This window comes from Cnephaeus nilssonii (genome assembly GCF_951640355.1).
Source record: "Cnephaeus nilssonii genome assembly, chromosome: 4".
Taxonomy (NCBI): domain Eukaryota; kingdom Metazoa; phylum Chordata; class Mammalia; order Chiroptera; family Vespertilionidae; genus Cnephaeus; species Cnephaeus nilssonii.
In genome coordinates, this window is record NC_137075.1 from 53,767,770 (window position 1) to 53,784,456 (window position 16,687).

At 40.5% G+C, this 16,687-nt stretch overlaps 1 protein-coding gene across 4 annotated transcripts in view; it reads right to left on the reverse strand.

Moving 5' to 3' along the window:
• MYO5A (myosin VA) overlaps window positions 1-16,687 on the reverse strand; it is a 201,192-nt gene that overhangs the window by 38,721 nt on the left and 145,784 nt on the right. For all 4 annotated transcript variants that reach the window (XM_079769424.1, XM_079769422.1, XM_079769425.1 and 1 more), the window contains exons 24-28: window positions 15,529-15,677; window positions 10,466-10,579; window positions 7,387-7,530; window positions 6,934-6,987; window positions 1,965-2,192 (exon numbers count right to left, since the gene is read on the reverse strand). In XM_079769424.1, coding sequence (XP_079625550.1) covers window positions 1,965-2,192; window positions 6,934-6,987; window positions 7,387-7,530; window positions 10,466-10,579; window positions 15,529-15,677 — 689 coding nt within the window. The remainder of the gene's footprint in view (window positions 1-1,964; window positions 2,193-6,933; window positions 6,988-7,386; window positions 7,531-10,465; window positions 10,580-15,528; window positions 15,678-16,687) is intronic.

Below are 16,687 nucleotides of genomic sequence, written 5' to 3' on the forward strand. Positions count from 1 at the left end.
TCTCCATCATAACAAATAAGAGCTAACTGTAAAAAACAACCATGAATTGTTTCCCTAAAACTAATTCAATAGATAAATAAATATTCATGAAACTGACATGAGGTGGACGTTAACATGTATATATGTGATGGCAAGTCTTAATTCTCAGGAACAAGTGCATGAAATTCTTTTTGTATTTTTTTATTGTGAAGTATTTTTAGTATGTGAAAGAACGACCCTCCTGTTAGAATACATGGGTAAAATTCTCTCCCAGTGTCTGTGAGAGTTACAGTAAAGCCTCCTAGAATACTCGTGGGGGTGGAGCAGACACACTAGACCTGGCTGGGCTGGATCATCACCTTGCTCACTGGGTGTCACCACTGTCCTGCAAAGAAGTTGTGACATATGTGTTTATGACTAGAAACTGAGTGGAATGAACAGCCCTGGGGTATTTGAAAGGTCTCAGTCAGCATCATGGGCATTTTTCCCAGGAGAGGACAAGCTGCTACCATGTGTAAGCTGGAAGCTCACAGAGCAGAAACCCCGATTAGACAGGGCCAGCCCATTAGGGGCTGACAAGCAGTCGTCACGTGGGGTATGTGAGCTGGGTAAGTGAGGGTGTGTGATCCCAGAACCATGTGCTCTGTTAGCTAGATTGTTTTTATGCCCCTTGGTTCGTTTTTCTTTTCCTTTCCCGTAACTTTTACTGAAGTTTCCTATGAGAATACCAATTTGTCACAAGGGAACCAGAGGAAGGAATTGTAGACTCTGCTCCAGCTAGCAAGCAGAGGCGAGGTCTTGTTTCTTGAGTGGTCGTCAGCCCCAGGGAAGGCGAGATGTACGTATAGGGCCAAGCCCAGGGAGAGACTCCAAATCTCTAACTTTTCATTTCAGACTTAAGGGGTTTGGGATTTGTTTTAAAATAAGGAAAGTCATTTCTTCATATAACTCCATTTATTACTGGGATTTTCCAGAATTTTATATTTTCTGGATCAGTGTTAATCCTAGGTGAGAGTTGCCATTATCAAATCCAAACCTATGTGCAAGGTTCGGTATCTCAGCCACCTGCACAACTACCATTTCTAAGAGAAGCACTCTCACATCTTTCAAGCACCCAGTTCATCATATATCACAGTCATATTTCATTTGGCATGTCACGCAGTTGGGATAGTTGATTGCCTCAAGCTTTGGTTAACACTTTGCTGCATGAACACAGGCAGGGACATAGGTCAGGCTTTAACCCTTTGCACTCGCTTGCTTTTTTCTTCTACTCGGGATTTAATGCTAACCGTGTCGAGTAACACTCGACATCCGAGTGCAAAAGGTTAAGGTGATTAATCCGATAATTTTTATCTGATGGCACATGACAAAAAGGCCCATTTCTGATCAGCACATGGTCTCAAAATACCTGAGGGCAGGAAAGGACGTCAGAGGGCCATCTATATCTTCCAGCATGGTCCTTTCTGCTGCCTCACTAACCACAGCCCCTCCTGCTGAGACAGCTTCCCTAGTAAACAGAACTCCCTGAAATGAGCAGAAATCTCCATGCAACTTCTACCACTGATCTCCTTTCTAATCTCTCCATGTTACCTTTACAGTTAAACAGGCTACCTTCAACAAATAATTTTAAAGTCGTTCATGCCTTCCCACAGCAAGACAATTTATGGATTTGTGTACTTAATAGCATTTTATCTTTTATCAAAATTTATTGTGGCCAAATTACTACAAAAAATAACTTTAAAAGCACCTGGCTCATGAGTGAGAGATGAGACTGAATACCATTTGGGATTTCATGTGCTTTTTGCTCACTCCAAATGACATTTGCAATCGTTTTAAAATAACACTGAGATTTAAAAAAAAATTATATCTTCATTTAGACTAAAAATGCTCTTAAGTGTTTCCTTCATTATACATTGGACGGAATAGACAGACAGAAACAGAGGCCAGAACCCCAACACCCTCCTTAGCCATTTGCTTGTGCTTACCTTGGGTTGGATGGCCTCTTTCTGGCTCACCAGCTGAGACCTCAAGATGAGGACCTCCTCCTTGCGGACATCGAGCTCCTCACTCACAGAGGTCAGCTGCTCCATGAGGACACGGTAGGCTGGTGCCCCCGGAGCAGTCACCTCTGGGGCGCTTTTCTCACTAAGGGCTTTGCGTAACTCATTTAGCTCATTTTTCAGTTTTTTGTTTTCTGATTCTAGTTCTTGTCGCTGTGTAAATAGACAAAGGATAGTTCATTGCTGTCATCCTCAACTTTACATTGGAATATTCACCTTCCCCCAAGATGGTAGAAGAATTCTGCTGGAAAAGACTGTCAGAGCTACCCTAGTGAATGGCTTCCCAGGTTCTACTGGGAACTCTACTCTGCAAATTCAGGAAGTCTGACATCAAGTAGAATTGAGCAAGGTGAATGGTAGTTTGCTTCATCAACCTAAATTCCAGAGTCGGATTTATTCCAGGCCTGCCCAGGGTGTGTTCCCAGGCCTGGCGATTGCTGAGTTCCAAGGGGTGAGTTTAGCCCAGTCCTAGGAAGCCCAGTTTTGTTTGTGGGTAAATAAATGTAAGGGCAACTATGAGGGTCCAGCTAGTCAGGTTATTTCCAATGAATAGTTCAAATGAGTGGCTCCCTGAAAGAAGAGGAACATCTTTTAATTTCCTTTGTAAAACAGAATGAAAAGACCACTGAAATCTTAGGCTTTTAACTTCTAATAAAAACAAATTACCACGTCACTTAAACTAATTAAATTCCCCTTAGTATTTTGATGAAAACGAATAATCTTTTTTTTTAAATATGGAAAGTTCCACGAGTTTGCATGCCATCCTTGCACAGGGGCCATGCTAGTCTTTGTATTGTTCCAATTTTAGTATGTGTGCTGCCGAAGCAAGCGCGGATATATCTTTTTCACACTTCTTTCCTGTGTGACATGCTTGTGAAGTTGCTGGCAGAGTTCTGAGAGGTGGGAGGAAGGATGGGCCACCTCCTCCTTTACCATCCAGATGGACGCACACATCCTTTACACTCGCACATACCAGCAGCCATCCGTATGCTGCAAGGTGCTGCCCTCTGCACATCCTGCTCAGGCAATGGCAATGGGAACCCAGAATAGAGTTCTCACATTAAACTACATTTACTGGCACTAGAATACAAATGTCACAGAATACCAGTTGAGAGACAGTGCAGTAAAGAGTCACTTAAAAGCACCATGTTTACACCTGAACCTAATACAAAATAATATTGAATGTGAACTGTAATTGAAAATTTTTTAAATAAATAAATAAAAGCACCATGATGACTTATTTAGCACATGAGATAAGGCCTTAGGATGGTGGACATGAAGTACTTCTGTATAAAGATAAAGTATTTTATTGCTTTTTTTCCAGAGGCAATCTTGTGCTTGTAGCACCATATCAGACTTTTCAACATGTTTTAGTAAAACTATTTAGTCTTTTTTTTCCTAGTTAAGAATAAGTAACCTTTTCTTTCATGAATTAGTTCAACCTTATGTGCAAAAGAATGTTCCTTCCTATCCCATCTCCCACCAACTGGTACTTAGATGCGCATTGCTCATGTCTGCAATAGAAAGCATGGCTGTCTTTACTCTGACACCTACGCTCTGATGCACTGTTTCCTAAGCTTCCTCGAGCATTAAGACCGCTTGGAGGACAGGTGCAGGGCCTACCCACAGAGTTTCCAATTCCATAGTCTGCGGTGAGGCCCACAAATTTGCATTTCCAAGTTACCCGCTGATGTTGATGCTCCTGGTCCAGGAACAACATTCTGAGAAACACTCAAGCTAATACTTGGGAACTCTGTGATCTAGGCTTCTTCATATACAGAAGATGTCTTTATTTGTTCATTTTTGTGTGAGGTAGGCAGAGTGAGTAGAGCTAGAGATCAGATTCCTAACCCCATTCCTCTGATCTGTCCCGTCCCATCTCAGCAGGTTCTGGTCTTCTGGACAGAGAGTGCAAAAGGCAATGAAAGTAGGAATAACAGAGGTGCCCACCTGCTGCCACACTTTGCTCCTTCCGCAAATATAAATACTACTCAAGTAGTGCATTTACTGCAAGAGCAAGAGATCCATTCCTATTGTAATTAGAAAGGGTAAAAGGGTCTTTTTTTAAAATATACATTTCTTTATTGATTTCAGAGAGGAAGAGAGAAGGAGAGAGAGATAGAAACATCAATGATGGGGTATTTTAAAAGTAAACACTATATATATTTTAATTAGTTTTCAAACAAGTAATGATAGAAACCTAAGATGTTTAGAAAGTTTCCTTAGCCTGGCCAGCATGGCTCAGTGGTTGAGCATCACCAGGAGGTCATGGTTTGATTCCCGGTCAGGGCACATGCACTGGTTATGGGCTCAATTCCCGGGGCGGGGGGGGGGGGGGGGTGCGGTGTGCAGGAGGCAGCCAATCCATGATTTTCTCTCATCATTGATGTTTCTCTCTCTCTCCCTTCCTCTCTGAAATCAATAAAAATACATATTTTTAAAACACACACACACCACGAAAGTTTCCTTAGTCTGGAGACCTGGATTCAAGATCAGACTCTACCACCTATGAGTATATCTCTTAACTTCTAACTCCTCAGAGTACTAATATTTAAAAATAAAAAAACTTATCTCAGAAGTTGTGACAATAACTAAATAAGATAAGGTGTAGGAAAAACTTTTCAAACTATAAATACAGGTATTATGAGTCAAGCATTTTTAAAATATTAGTTTAAAAATTCTAACTATCTTCCGGGGAAGGAGCTGATAAGAGTGTGGGTTTGGGCACAGTAAAGGACAGGCATTCTCTGTACCAAGATGCCATATAGCCTGAAGAGGAAGCAAGAGTCAGCAGTTCTGGACAGTGGGAAGTGGAAAATCCACAGAGGACAGGGGCCTATTAATGAGCATAAATTACATTCCAAGTCGCAGTATTAGGGAAAAATATATATGGGCTAGACTTGAAGTAATATCACTGAAAAAGAAAAAAAATTCAGGACAGCTTAGAGAGACCCTAGGAAATCTCAAATATACATAAAATCTTTAAAATAATGAGTTTCCTTATGCTATTTTGTGGCTTTTCTAACTTTTAGTTTTGTTTTTGTCATAAACCTTACTATAATTTTCCACCCTAGACTATAATTTAAAAAAGCAGAAAATAGTAAAAAATTGACACAGGCAAAAAATATCTGAGAAAAATAAATTTAAGACTAATCCTATAAAAATAAAAGCCTAATGTGCTAAGTGTCCGGTCGTCTGTTCAACCAATCAAAGTGTAATATGCTAATGATATGCCAAGGCCACTCAACTGCTCGCTATGACATGCACTGACCACCAGGGGGCAGATGCTCCAACCGGTAGGTTAGCTTGCTGCTGGGGTCCAGCAGATCAGGATTGAGCAAGATGGGCCAGACATGCCCTGCAGCCCTCCTGCTGCCCTCCTGCATCCCTCCCTGGCCCTGATCATGCACCAGTGTGGTCCCTAGGCCTGGCCTGCGCCCTCTCACAATCCAAGACCCCTTAGGGGATGTTGGAGAGCCGGTGTCAGCCCAATCCTGCAGGCCAGGCAGAGGAACCCCACAGGTGCATGAATTCGTGCACCGAGCCTCTAGTATATTCATTAACAACCTAGAAAACTTCTGAAGCTGGGGTGTTTTGAGAGCTGTCAGCTTGATAGCTCAGACACTGCAGGGCTCAAAAGGTTCTCATTCTGGAAACCAGAGGAAGGAGCCAGGGGCTGGGGCTGGGAGCAGATGTGTGTGTGTGTATGGGGAGGGAGAGGGCACAGCCTTCTATCAAGGAATGGATTCTTCCCCACCCACCCCTAAACTTCAACTCCTGTGTTACCAAGGTGCTTTGTATGTCACAAACTACTGCTCCCAATCCAGTGCCTGTCGCCTTGTTCAAGTGCTCTGGGACACACAGTGGCAGCTTATTACTGTCCAGTTAGACATTGCCTTTAAACATTAAGAAGATACAACTTTCCACCTTTATCCCCTTCCTCCCAACTGTTGTTGTTCTTTATAAAAAATAAGTTAGAGTATGTTTCTACTCTGCAAACTAATGCTTAGCAGTCTTTCTCTTCAAACACATAGTTTCAGTGGGGTTTGGTGGTTAGAGTATGGGGTTTGAAGCCAGAGATATTTGTAGGTTTCCAGTGGGGTGATCTTAGGGAACTTACTTATATCTCCTGGCTTCATATAAAATGGGAACTAAAATACTGACTTGCAGGACTGTTGTAAGAATGAGAGCTGATATGTAAAATACTTATATTTTAAAAATGATGATGATAATGATAACAGCCAACATTTGTTGGATACTATTAAATACAGTACTGAGCACTATTCTAACCTATTTACATGGATTAGTTCATATAATCCTCAGAAGAGTACTATCCCCATATTATAGAAAACCGAGGCACAGGAAAGATACATGACTTGCACATAGCCATATAGTGATGGATTTAGCATCTGAACCCAGGCAGTTTGATGCTAGTGTCCATGTCCTTTACTACCTTCTACAGCAGTGATGGGCAACCTTTTGAGCTTGGTGTGTCAAACTTAACCAAAAAACTGAGCATGACTCGGGTAGTGTGTCACTTTGAGGAAAAAACATTATTTCACAAATGTTTCATCCTCAGGAGCAGCAAATGTTTCATCCTCGGCATGCGGCCGCATGTCATCAGAAATGGCTACGCGTGTCAGTGCTGACACGCGTGTCATAGGTTCACCATCACCATTCTACAGCCTCAAATTTCAGCTACTAGTCCTGTTTCTGTTTAACTGAACTCCATTTTGTACAGAATAGAACTTATAAAAGGAAACAATACAAGGCCAGCCGTAATGCCCGAATAAAGCTTAAGCTAGGGCCTCAGGTGCCCTGAAACATATTCTCTGAGAAAAAGAGGCTCTCAGCAGATCTCTATTTCAGGTCTTGGGCAGAAATACTCCATTACCTTGAGTGACTCATATTCCAGTTCTGCACCTCTAATTTGTGGCCGTTCTTCTTCCTAAGAAAAAGATAAATTAAAAACTTTATAAACAAGTAGTTATATTTTAATTGTTACATTTTTACTCTTAGAATATTTCCTTGCTCTGCAGAAAACAGTGAGGAGAGGTCAGCCCTCACTACTTGAACCAAATCCTACTTGGTTAAGTGCTTCTGGGCTGGGCTTCCATTAAGAAGTATATGCATGCATATAAGTATAACCAATGGACGCAAGACACTGGGGGGTAAGGGCATGTGTGGAAGTGGGGTGGGAGGGGGAATGGGGGAATATGGACACATGTAATACCTTAATCAATAAAAAAAAATGGGGAAAAAAAAGAAGGAACTGTAGAACTGGATATAAAGTCCCAGCCTCAGTGCGGGGTTTGCCCGCGGCCCTGGGGTGGGCAGCATTGCACACCTTTGCCTTGCTGCGGAGCACCTGCTCCTCCTTGCGGTCCAGCTCATCCTGCATCACCTGCTTCTCCTGCTCCAGCTCCGTGACCCGCTTCTGGAGTTTGAGGAACAATGACATGTCCAGTGGTACCTTCTTCTCACTTGGCTCCTAATCCCCAGAAAAAATAAGACGGTCAAGACAATCCAGAAGATGTATAAGCCAATGAGAAAATGATCCATAGCCCAAAAGAAAAAATAGGCAAACTTACAGAAAAAATATAAAGGGCCAAAGAATATACATGTAATAGGTCAACCTAGCTACTAGGAGAAATGCAAATGAAACAACAGTGAGGTATTATTTTTCTCCTATCAGGTTGGCAAAGACTGGAAAGATTTATAGTGCCATGTTTTAGTAACAGGGTCTTACATGATATTGGTGGAAGTAAAAGTAGGCCTTTTAAAAGAGCAAGTTAGTTATACCTATTAAAATTTAAATGTGTGATACCCTTTAAGCTAGCAATCTATGTTTAAAAATTAATCCCACAGATATACTACTTACACAAATACACAAAAATATATAGAAAAACATGTTCATTGCAGCATTATTTTTGTAATTACAAAAAACTGCAAAGAACCCAAATGTTAGTTAATGGGAGTGTTTTTAAATAAATTATGGTAGAGCCAAATTATGACATACTTTATGGCTATTAAAAAGAATGAAATAGATCTGTATGAGTAGATAAATATTTCCCAGATTAAAGTATTAAAAGTAAAACATACAAGTTGCAGGACAGTATTTATATTATGATCTTACGTTTTATTTAGAAAAAACATAAATGTATGTGGAGTTTTAAACACACATAGCACATAGCATACAAACATCTAGAAGGCCTTCGATGGTTACCTTGGAGAATGGGAGGTACTAAGGGAAAGTTTTATTTTTTACTTTAGACATTTCTATATTTGAATTCTTCTGTAATTGGAAAAAATAATTTTGAAAAGGCAGTCAGCATAAATATATTGAGATCAGAATGAGAGAAAATGAAAACATATATACCCCTTAATAAACTGAAAGATATCCTAGTAGCATTTTTAAAAGTATGGCAGTTGGTTCTAAAACAGAACCACAGTGAGAGCTACTAGGATAAATAAAGACACACTAATTAAAGCTAAGCAAACAGAAAGAACTAACCACCATCATGGAAGTTCTGAGAGAGCCATAATTGTTTCACCTTGTGTACTTGGGGTTTGAACTTTTAATGAGGTAAGTAGAGAAAGAATTGTATCTTTAGATTTAATGGAATAATAAGGAGTCTCTTTTTGTTTGAGAGAAAGGTAATAACATTTATTTAACCAAATGGTCAAAATATAATTAACTAGCCCTAACCAGTTTTGCTCAGTAGATAGAGCATCAGCCTTCGGACTGAAAGGTCCCAGGTTCGATTCCGGTCAAGGGCATGTACCTTGATTGCGGGCACATCACCAGTAGGGGGCGTGCAGGGGGCAGCTGATAGATGTTTCTCTCTTATTGATGTTTCTAACTCCCTCTCCCTTCCTCTCTGTAAAAAAATTAATAAAATATTTTTTTAAAAAAACAAAAAAATATATAATTAACTGATTAGCTAATCTTATATTTCCAATTGTCAATTTTTAAAACAAATGTTTTTAATCTATAATAATAAAAGCATAATATGCTAATTAGACCAGATGTCCTTCCGGACAAAGCTGGGGCTGCAAGGGAAGCCCGGGTCCCGGGTGCCAGAGGGAAGCTGGTGCCAGCAACCGGGGGAAGGAAGGCCTACTCTTGTAAGAATTTTGTGCATCAGGCCTCTATAAAAGCAAAATACATTTCTAGAGAAAAGCTAGGAAATAAGAAAAGTACAAAGAAGAGAAATGCAAGCATAATCAATCTCATATCCAGAGAAAACCCATAATTTTGTTCAGTCTTCCTGCTGTAGATTTATGGAAGTGAAATAATATTTTCATTATATAGTTGTGTTATCTTTTAAAGATAGGCATGATCAAAGCATTTTCTTTTTAAAAAATATGCTTTTATTGATTTCAGAGAGAGGAAGGGAGAAGGAAAGAGAAACAGAAACATCACTGTACTCTTGTAGTTACAGGAATATGTCATTTTGGTTTTATACCACATAACACAAAACAGTAAGGCAGATTTATAAGCTATTTTTCAAGTATTTTTGTGGAAGAAAATTACATTGGTAAAAACTGTCATCAAGCCCTAACTGGTTTGGCTCAGTGGATAGAGCCTGCGGACTGAAGGGTTCCAGGTTCGATTCTGGTCAAGGGCATGTACCTTGGTTGCGGGCACATCCCCAGTAGGGGGTGTGCAGGAGGCAGCTAATCGATGTTTCTCTCTCATCGATGTTTCTAATTTTCTATCCCTCTCCCTTCCTCTCTGTAAAAAATCAATAGAATATATTTTTTTAAAAAAACTGTTATCGAACAGAGGTAGCAATCTTACAAAACTCTTGGGCATTGGTATTTATAATATTCAAGGGCAAAGGGCTTACTTTTAAAATAATTTTCCTCTGTCGGAAATAAATTCATGATAGGCTATATTTTTTTACTAGTATACATAGACTACATTAAGGTATAAAAGAAAATTACAAAAGGGAAAATCTGGTCATCAAAATTACATTAAAATTAAAATGTCTACTGACAAAAAATATATGCAATAAGTATATAGTACATAGCTAATTAAGCACCTATAAGTCACATCTGAATAATAAACAGTTCAAAACAAATTATACATTTATGGGCAAATGGGATCTGCTCTGCAATGGAAATGTGCTCTGTTAATAATAGCATGGTCATATTCTACTTTTAGTGAGAGGTATCTAAAATGTACCTCTGAATTCACCCTGGCCGGTGTGGCTCCGTTGGCTGGAGTGCTGTCCTATACACCAGAAGGGGGTGGATTCGATCCCCAGTTGGGGTGCATATGGAAGGTAGCCGATAGATGTTACTCTCTCACATAGATATACATTCTCTCTCTCTCTCTCTCTCTCCTCTCTCTAAATTTAATATAAATAAATAAATGAATGAATAAATAAATTAATTAAATAAAATAAAACAAAGTGTACCTCTGTCCTCAATGGAATGTCTTCAGTTTCTCCAATTTCAGTGCTAAAGGTGTATTCAGACTCATTGCTGCTGTGGGTGGAGTCTGTTCTCTTGTGTCCAGGCTTAGGCACATTCTGCAAGGCAAACAGGATATGATACACACAACAAAATTAAATCTGGTTAAGACAGCATCCATCTTAACCTGGTTTTAATAACCACTCACTGACTTGCTATTCTTATGACCAAATGATCTATTCCATGTTGTCTTGACCAAACTCTCACAAAAGGGTCACCTTGTGAGCTCCTCAAAGACAGACATGCACCAGCAGACATGACAAGAACAGTGGCAAAACCAAATGCTTGAATGAGAGTCACCTGTGGCTGTTAGCAGAGTCCCCTCTGGGTTTTTAAATTGTGAGTTGCCGGCCACACTGGTGGAGCATAAGTAGGATGCTTCAGCATCCACACAGACTTCAATGTCATAATCAAGTAAACATTACCAAAAAGTTCATAAGGTGTATTTAATGACAGCATAGTCATTTTATTGTTCTGTGTTTGGGCATAGTTAATAAAAAAGAGGGGCTTTCCACAAAGCGACTGTAATTTCTGTCACTTTATGCATGAAGGTGACTCTCTGGAGTCAGCAATGGGAAGGATGAGCAAGAGAGTCAAGAAAACTGCTCTAAGAAAGCTCTGAAGATCGTTGGGTTATTCATTCAGGGAGTCTGGGTGATACTTTATGGCACGTGGTACCTACAAAATTGCATTCAGGAAGTTTGTGGGGAACAGAAAAGTTAAGCAATTGCAGTCCCCTCCTTTCTGCAGTAGGGGCTGGAGAATGACTTGAAGGAAGAAGGAAGAAAAAGGCTGGGTTTGTGCCCCTCAGTCCTCAGGTGCCCCCAGCAGAAGAGGTGAAGAAATTTGGTGGCCTAGATTTCACAGGGTTACCGATCCTGGGAGCTTCAGAAAGGCCTCAGAGGGCTTTCTGATCTATCCAATTTCCTTTATTCCTCCCCCAAATGCAGGAAAGGAGCCAGAAGCCACAAGGTGGTTCTTTGCCTCTTTCCTTCTGCCATTCAGACTTATAGGGAGCAGATCCATCAGTGCAACCAAAGTGAAGCTGGCATATGGGGCAACTGAGTCTCCCAGACCAGCCCAACATGCATGCCAGTGCATAGGGAAGACCCCAGAACACCAGAACCTCTGACCTATCTAGCAGTTGGGCGCACACCACATGACAACTGCCACAGATAAAGCCCAACGTGCTCAGGTTACTCTGCTTACACACACAGGCACACTGACTTGAAGTTCCTAGCTTAAGACAGTAGTTGCATAAGATGGTGTTTATTTAATAAACTAGAGGTCCAGTGCATGAAATTTGTGCACTGTGGTGGGGGGGGTGTCCCCTCAGCCAGGCTTACACCCTCTCACAGTCTGGGACCCATCGGGGGATGTCCGCCTGCCGGGGGGATCGGGCCTAAGCAAGCAGTCAGAAGATATCCCTCTTGCAGTCCGGGGCTCTCGCAGTCTGGGACCCCTCATTCCTTACCACCCGCCTGCAGCAGAGGCTGGAGAGGCTCCCGCCACCACCGCTGTGCTTGCCAGCTGTAAGCCATGAGCCTGGCTTCTGTCTGAGTGGCACTCCCCCTTTGGAAGCACACTGACCACCAGGAGGCACCTCCTGCATTGAGCTTCTGCCCCCTGGTGGTCAGTGCGCGTCATAGCGACTGGTCGTTCCACCAGTCATTCTGCTGATTTTCCACCGTTGAGTCGATTTGCATATTAGGGTTTTATTATATAGGATGGTATGTTCTTAAGAGAAACAGGTCCATAAATACTAGGACAATAATTTTTAATAAGTTTATTAAAGATGTGTGAGACTCCTATTTTCCCACATGTATGTATTTTTGAAAAACAAATATCTTCATATACAAATAGAAGCAATACTATAGAATTGCTATTTACTGTAACTTTTGCATGCATGGCAATGGTTAAGTGCTCTGGGTTGAAAACAGGAGAGAGTTGGGTGGGAATCCCAGTTCTTTTTTTTGTTGTTGTTGTTGTTGAATGTAATAACTTTTATTTTTATTTTTTTTTTTAAAGTTTCATTTTTATTTATTTTTTTCAATTTTTTTTATTAAGGTATTATATGTGTACATGGGAATCCCAGTTCTGCCACTTGCCTGACCCTTACCCAACTTCTCCAGGCCTCATTTTCTTCTTCCAGAAAAAGGGGATAATATTATCTACCTCATAGGGTTTATGTGAGGATTACATAAGAGAGTGCAAGTAAAGAATTTAGCAAAGTACCTAGTACCTAACAAGCATTCAATGAATGGTAACTGATGCTGCTATAATTGTTAGGACCCTACAATAATTCAACTCCCTTGGTGGCCCTTCCGTTTTCATTCAATATGCTATTCAATTACAAGGATGAACATTTGACTTGATCAGCATGTTCTCCTTCAAGATCTGTGTACAGCACCTCCTCTTCTCCTTATCTGTCATTTCTTCCATAATTCTTTCTTCTCTTGAATCTTGTTTACTCCCTTTGTCAAGATTAATAACCCTATTGTTGACATGCTGGATTCCCTCCTTACTTGGAATTAATTATCTACAAACACTTCATAAGCCTGGATTCGCTGGCCTCATTATCCTTTTATTGTTGGCTTAAACCTCCGTACCCCTTACTGGCTTCTGCCCTACAATTGAATGTTCCAGGAGAAAAATCCCACAATACTTCTTAGTACCAGGGAAAACAAATCTAGACTCTGGTAATCAGTGGCACTATCTTCACATACGGGAAGCCCTGAGGCAGTCTATCAATTTTCCTCCCTTAAGTTTCCTCACATCCATTTGAGGAGTCTATCTGATACCATTGTAATTAGCTAGTTACTAATAATAGGAAAGGAACAAAAGGGAGGCCAGACATTACAGGCATATCATTTGGGCAGCTTCACCAGGAAGCTGCAACTTCACACTCCCCAGGGAACACCTGGCCCATTCCCTGCAGATTACTGAGAGAAGAGACTGGGACTACTGGGGAGACAGACACCTGTGCAGTAAAGCTGGGGTGACTAGGGAAGGTACCTGTCAGTCAAACCTGGAAACAGAGAACATTGGCTAGAGTAGGCAGGGCCATTGCAAACCCTAGTAAATTTGGGAATACATAATCCCACAAACAAAAAATTTCACTCTCTTGGCTTGTGGCTCTCTTGCATTTGCCGGTGTTTCCTCCATAGCCATGTGGCCCTGTGGACCCCACATGCAATGGACTGATGTACTGCAACTGGGAACACAAACTAAGTGACCCTGATGCTGGATTGGATACTGATTCTAGCTCTGCTGAAGCCACAGCTATACTTCTTCTATGGCAGGGCAAAGGGAAATGGGACCTTGGGAAACCTAGGGGTTTAATTCCACAGAAATAAAGCTCTCTACAATACCTCATCCTCCTGTGCGGGTCTCAGGAAATTCCTTTTCTTGGGATCGCAAGAAGCCCACTCCCAAGGGCAACAGAAGGGAACTTGGAGCTCTCCTCACTGATAACATATTTACTACAAAATGCTTCCTTAGCAATGGGGCAGTGAGAGCTCATTTGTAGAACAATGTCAATGAAATATTAGCCAAGATCCCATCTGTTAGTTGCTAAGTTCTAACCATTAAAATAAGATGCTGCAATTAATATTTCAATACTCCTAAATATAAAGTCAAATTTTTTATTCTCACCAAACATTTCCTGAAAAGACTGCAATCTGGATTGTATCTGGAGCTAGGAAACCAAACTACCCCTGAGGCTCCTTCCTCTGACCATTCTGTTACCCAAGAGGAATGACAATGAGTCACAGGCATTCAATGGAGAGGGAAATAGGCTGAGAAATCAGAAAACAAGCAGCTGAACTTCTCCTGGAACTTGGTTACATCTTTGTTTTTCCATAGCACCGCTGGGAACAAAATAAATAGCAGGCAGACTTGCTCAGCAGGAAGGAAGTTGCTGATGGAAATCACTGGAGGGTCTTTTCTAGAGGTGGCTGCCCCTCTGACTAAGGAGACCCATTAACCACACAGGACTCTAGAGAAAGCTGGGAATGAGAGAATGTGAACAAAGAAAGGTTTCTCCAGGGCCAAGTGCAGCAGGGAGAGCAACGAGGACAAGACTTAATGAGGGTCCTTCCAATGTATCCATTGCAAGGATAACGGTGACCTACACCTACTTCTAATTTCTCTCTGTCACATATAAATCACAGAGTAGAGTAGTGAGGTTTGAAATAATGGTCCAACTGTGGAATTTAAGTTAGCATTTTAACCTCTTTGAGACTAGGCTTTCTCATTTCAAGGTGGTAAATTTATTTCATTTCTTTTGTTACATAATCTCTTTTATTTTGACTTTTTAAACATCACATTTTAAAGAACTTTGTCAAAGGATCCAGATTGAAGCAAAATTTGAAGCAAGTACTGAACCCCACAGATATCAAATTATCTGTTTGTTTAAAAGATATTTCAAAGCATTTCTGGCCATTTGTACCATGAAGTTACCTTAAAAGCTGACACTTTAGGGAACAAGAGAGCTAGGGATTTCTTTGTTTCCTGATAGCAGGTTAAGTAAAATAGGGAGAACTCTTAAAAGGTACACTGGCAGATGCAGAAGAGTCCTTGAAATAGATAAGTTATTACAAATAGAGGCTGAATCTTCTTTTTGTAGGAATATACCTCTGAAATTATAATAAAAACCAGTAGAGGAAAATAATCATATAAATATTTGCTTTGTATGCAAATTTTACATTAAGTCATTCAATACATGAAACAAAGTCCAGCTATACTGACTTTATACTATCTTACAGTCCAGTCTTTAAAGTGTTTGACTTTATAAATTATTTATAAATAAAGTTATATGATTTCTGAGATTTGCTTTAAAATAATCCAACCCATTGAACAGGGTGGGATGGAGGGGTAGAAAAGTGTTTTCCATTTTGGAACTGGGTGATGAGTACATGGAATACACGGGAGTTCATTCTCCTATTCTATCTACTGTTGTATATGTTTAAAATTTTTCATTAAAAAAAAACAAAAGTAGATGACCTACCAACATCAGAGTCATCTCTTCCTTGAGGTCATCATATCGTTCTTCTAAGCGACTGAACTCATTCAGAAGGTTCTGATATCTCAGCCTTTCATCATTAAGATCAAGTTCCAGTTGTTTCGTTTCTTCTACCAACTTCTTCTCCATAGTCTCTGAAGAAAAGAGGAAAAAGCATATCGAAGATGGCTCCACAGAATACAACAGTACAAGCATGGACCCTGACTTCCAGTTTCTCCACAGGGCTTTTACTTTTAGTACCAATATGATCTATGAAGAGTATCTTCACAGTCAATGTAGGGAAAGAGAAGCCCTGGCCAGGTAGCTCAGTTGGTTAGAGCATCATCCCTATAAGCCAAGGTTGAGGGTTTGATCTCTGTCAGGGAACACACAAAAATCAACCAATGAATGCATCAATAAGTGGAACAACAAATTGATGTTTCTCTCTCTTTCCCCATTCCCACCTCTCTCTAAAATAAAATAAAAAATAAAAAATAAAAAAATGAGAAAAAAAATATCATAACCAAAAACTGAAATAACTTATTGATAATAGTAATAATCATCTGTGGAGTTCTTCCATGAACTACAGACTTAGTGCCTCTAGTTCATTCTCTGGTCATAGCACATGCTTGAAGAACTTCCACTAGTCATTGTCTAGTAACAAAAGTATACATGTTTTATTCCAATAGTATTCTGTTTCAGGCTATTCATAAATTGTTTTGTCTAAATTAGTGTACTCTGTCAAAAAGTCAGATATGCCCCAGTCTCTGAGGGAATGGCGGTTTCTCAGTGGACCTGGCTGTCCTACCCTACACTCTCTCCACTCATCTATCTGTAGCCCGGTTCTCTTTATTAATTTTCCAGCACTCTGAACTACCCCCTGTCCTATTATGTCCCCATTTCTAATCAGGTACACTCCCCATGCCTGTCAACTGTGTTACTTTTCCTGTGTGCTGCTGGGGGAACCCACTCCACTCTAATCCTCTCTGTTGCCAGTGGCTTGCATTTGGCTAGAACAGCATCTGGAGATTGGAGATTAGCCCCTGACTACAGATAAAGCAAAATAAAAAAACCTCAAAACTCAGCTGTATGTTTTAACTCGATGAGCCAACCAGTCACATTTATAAATATTAAGCTTGCTACCATTCTGGTCCACTTTACCCTC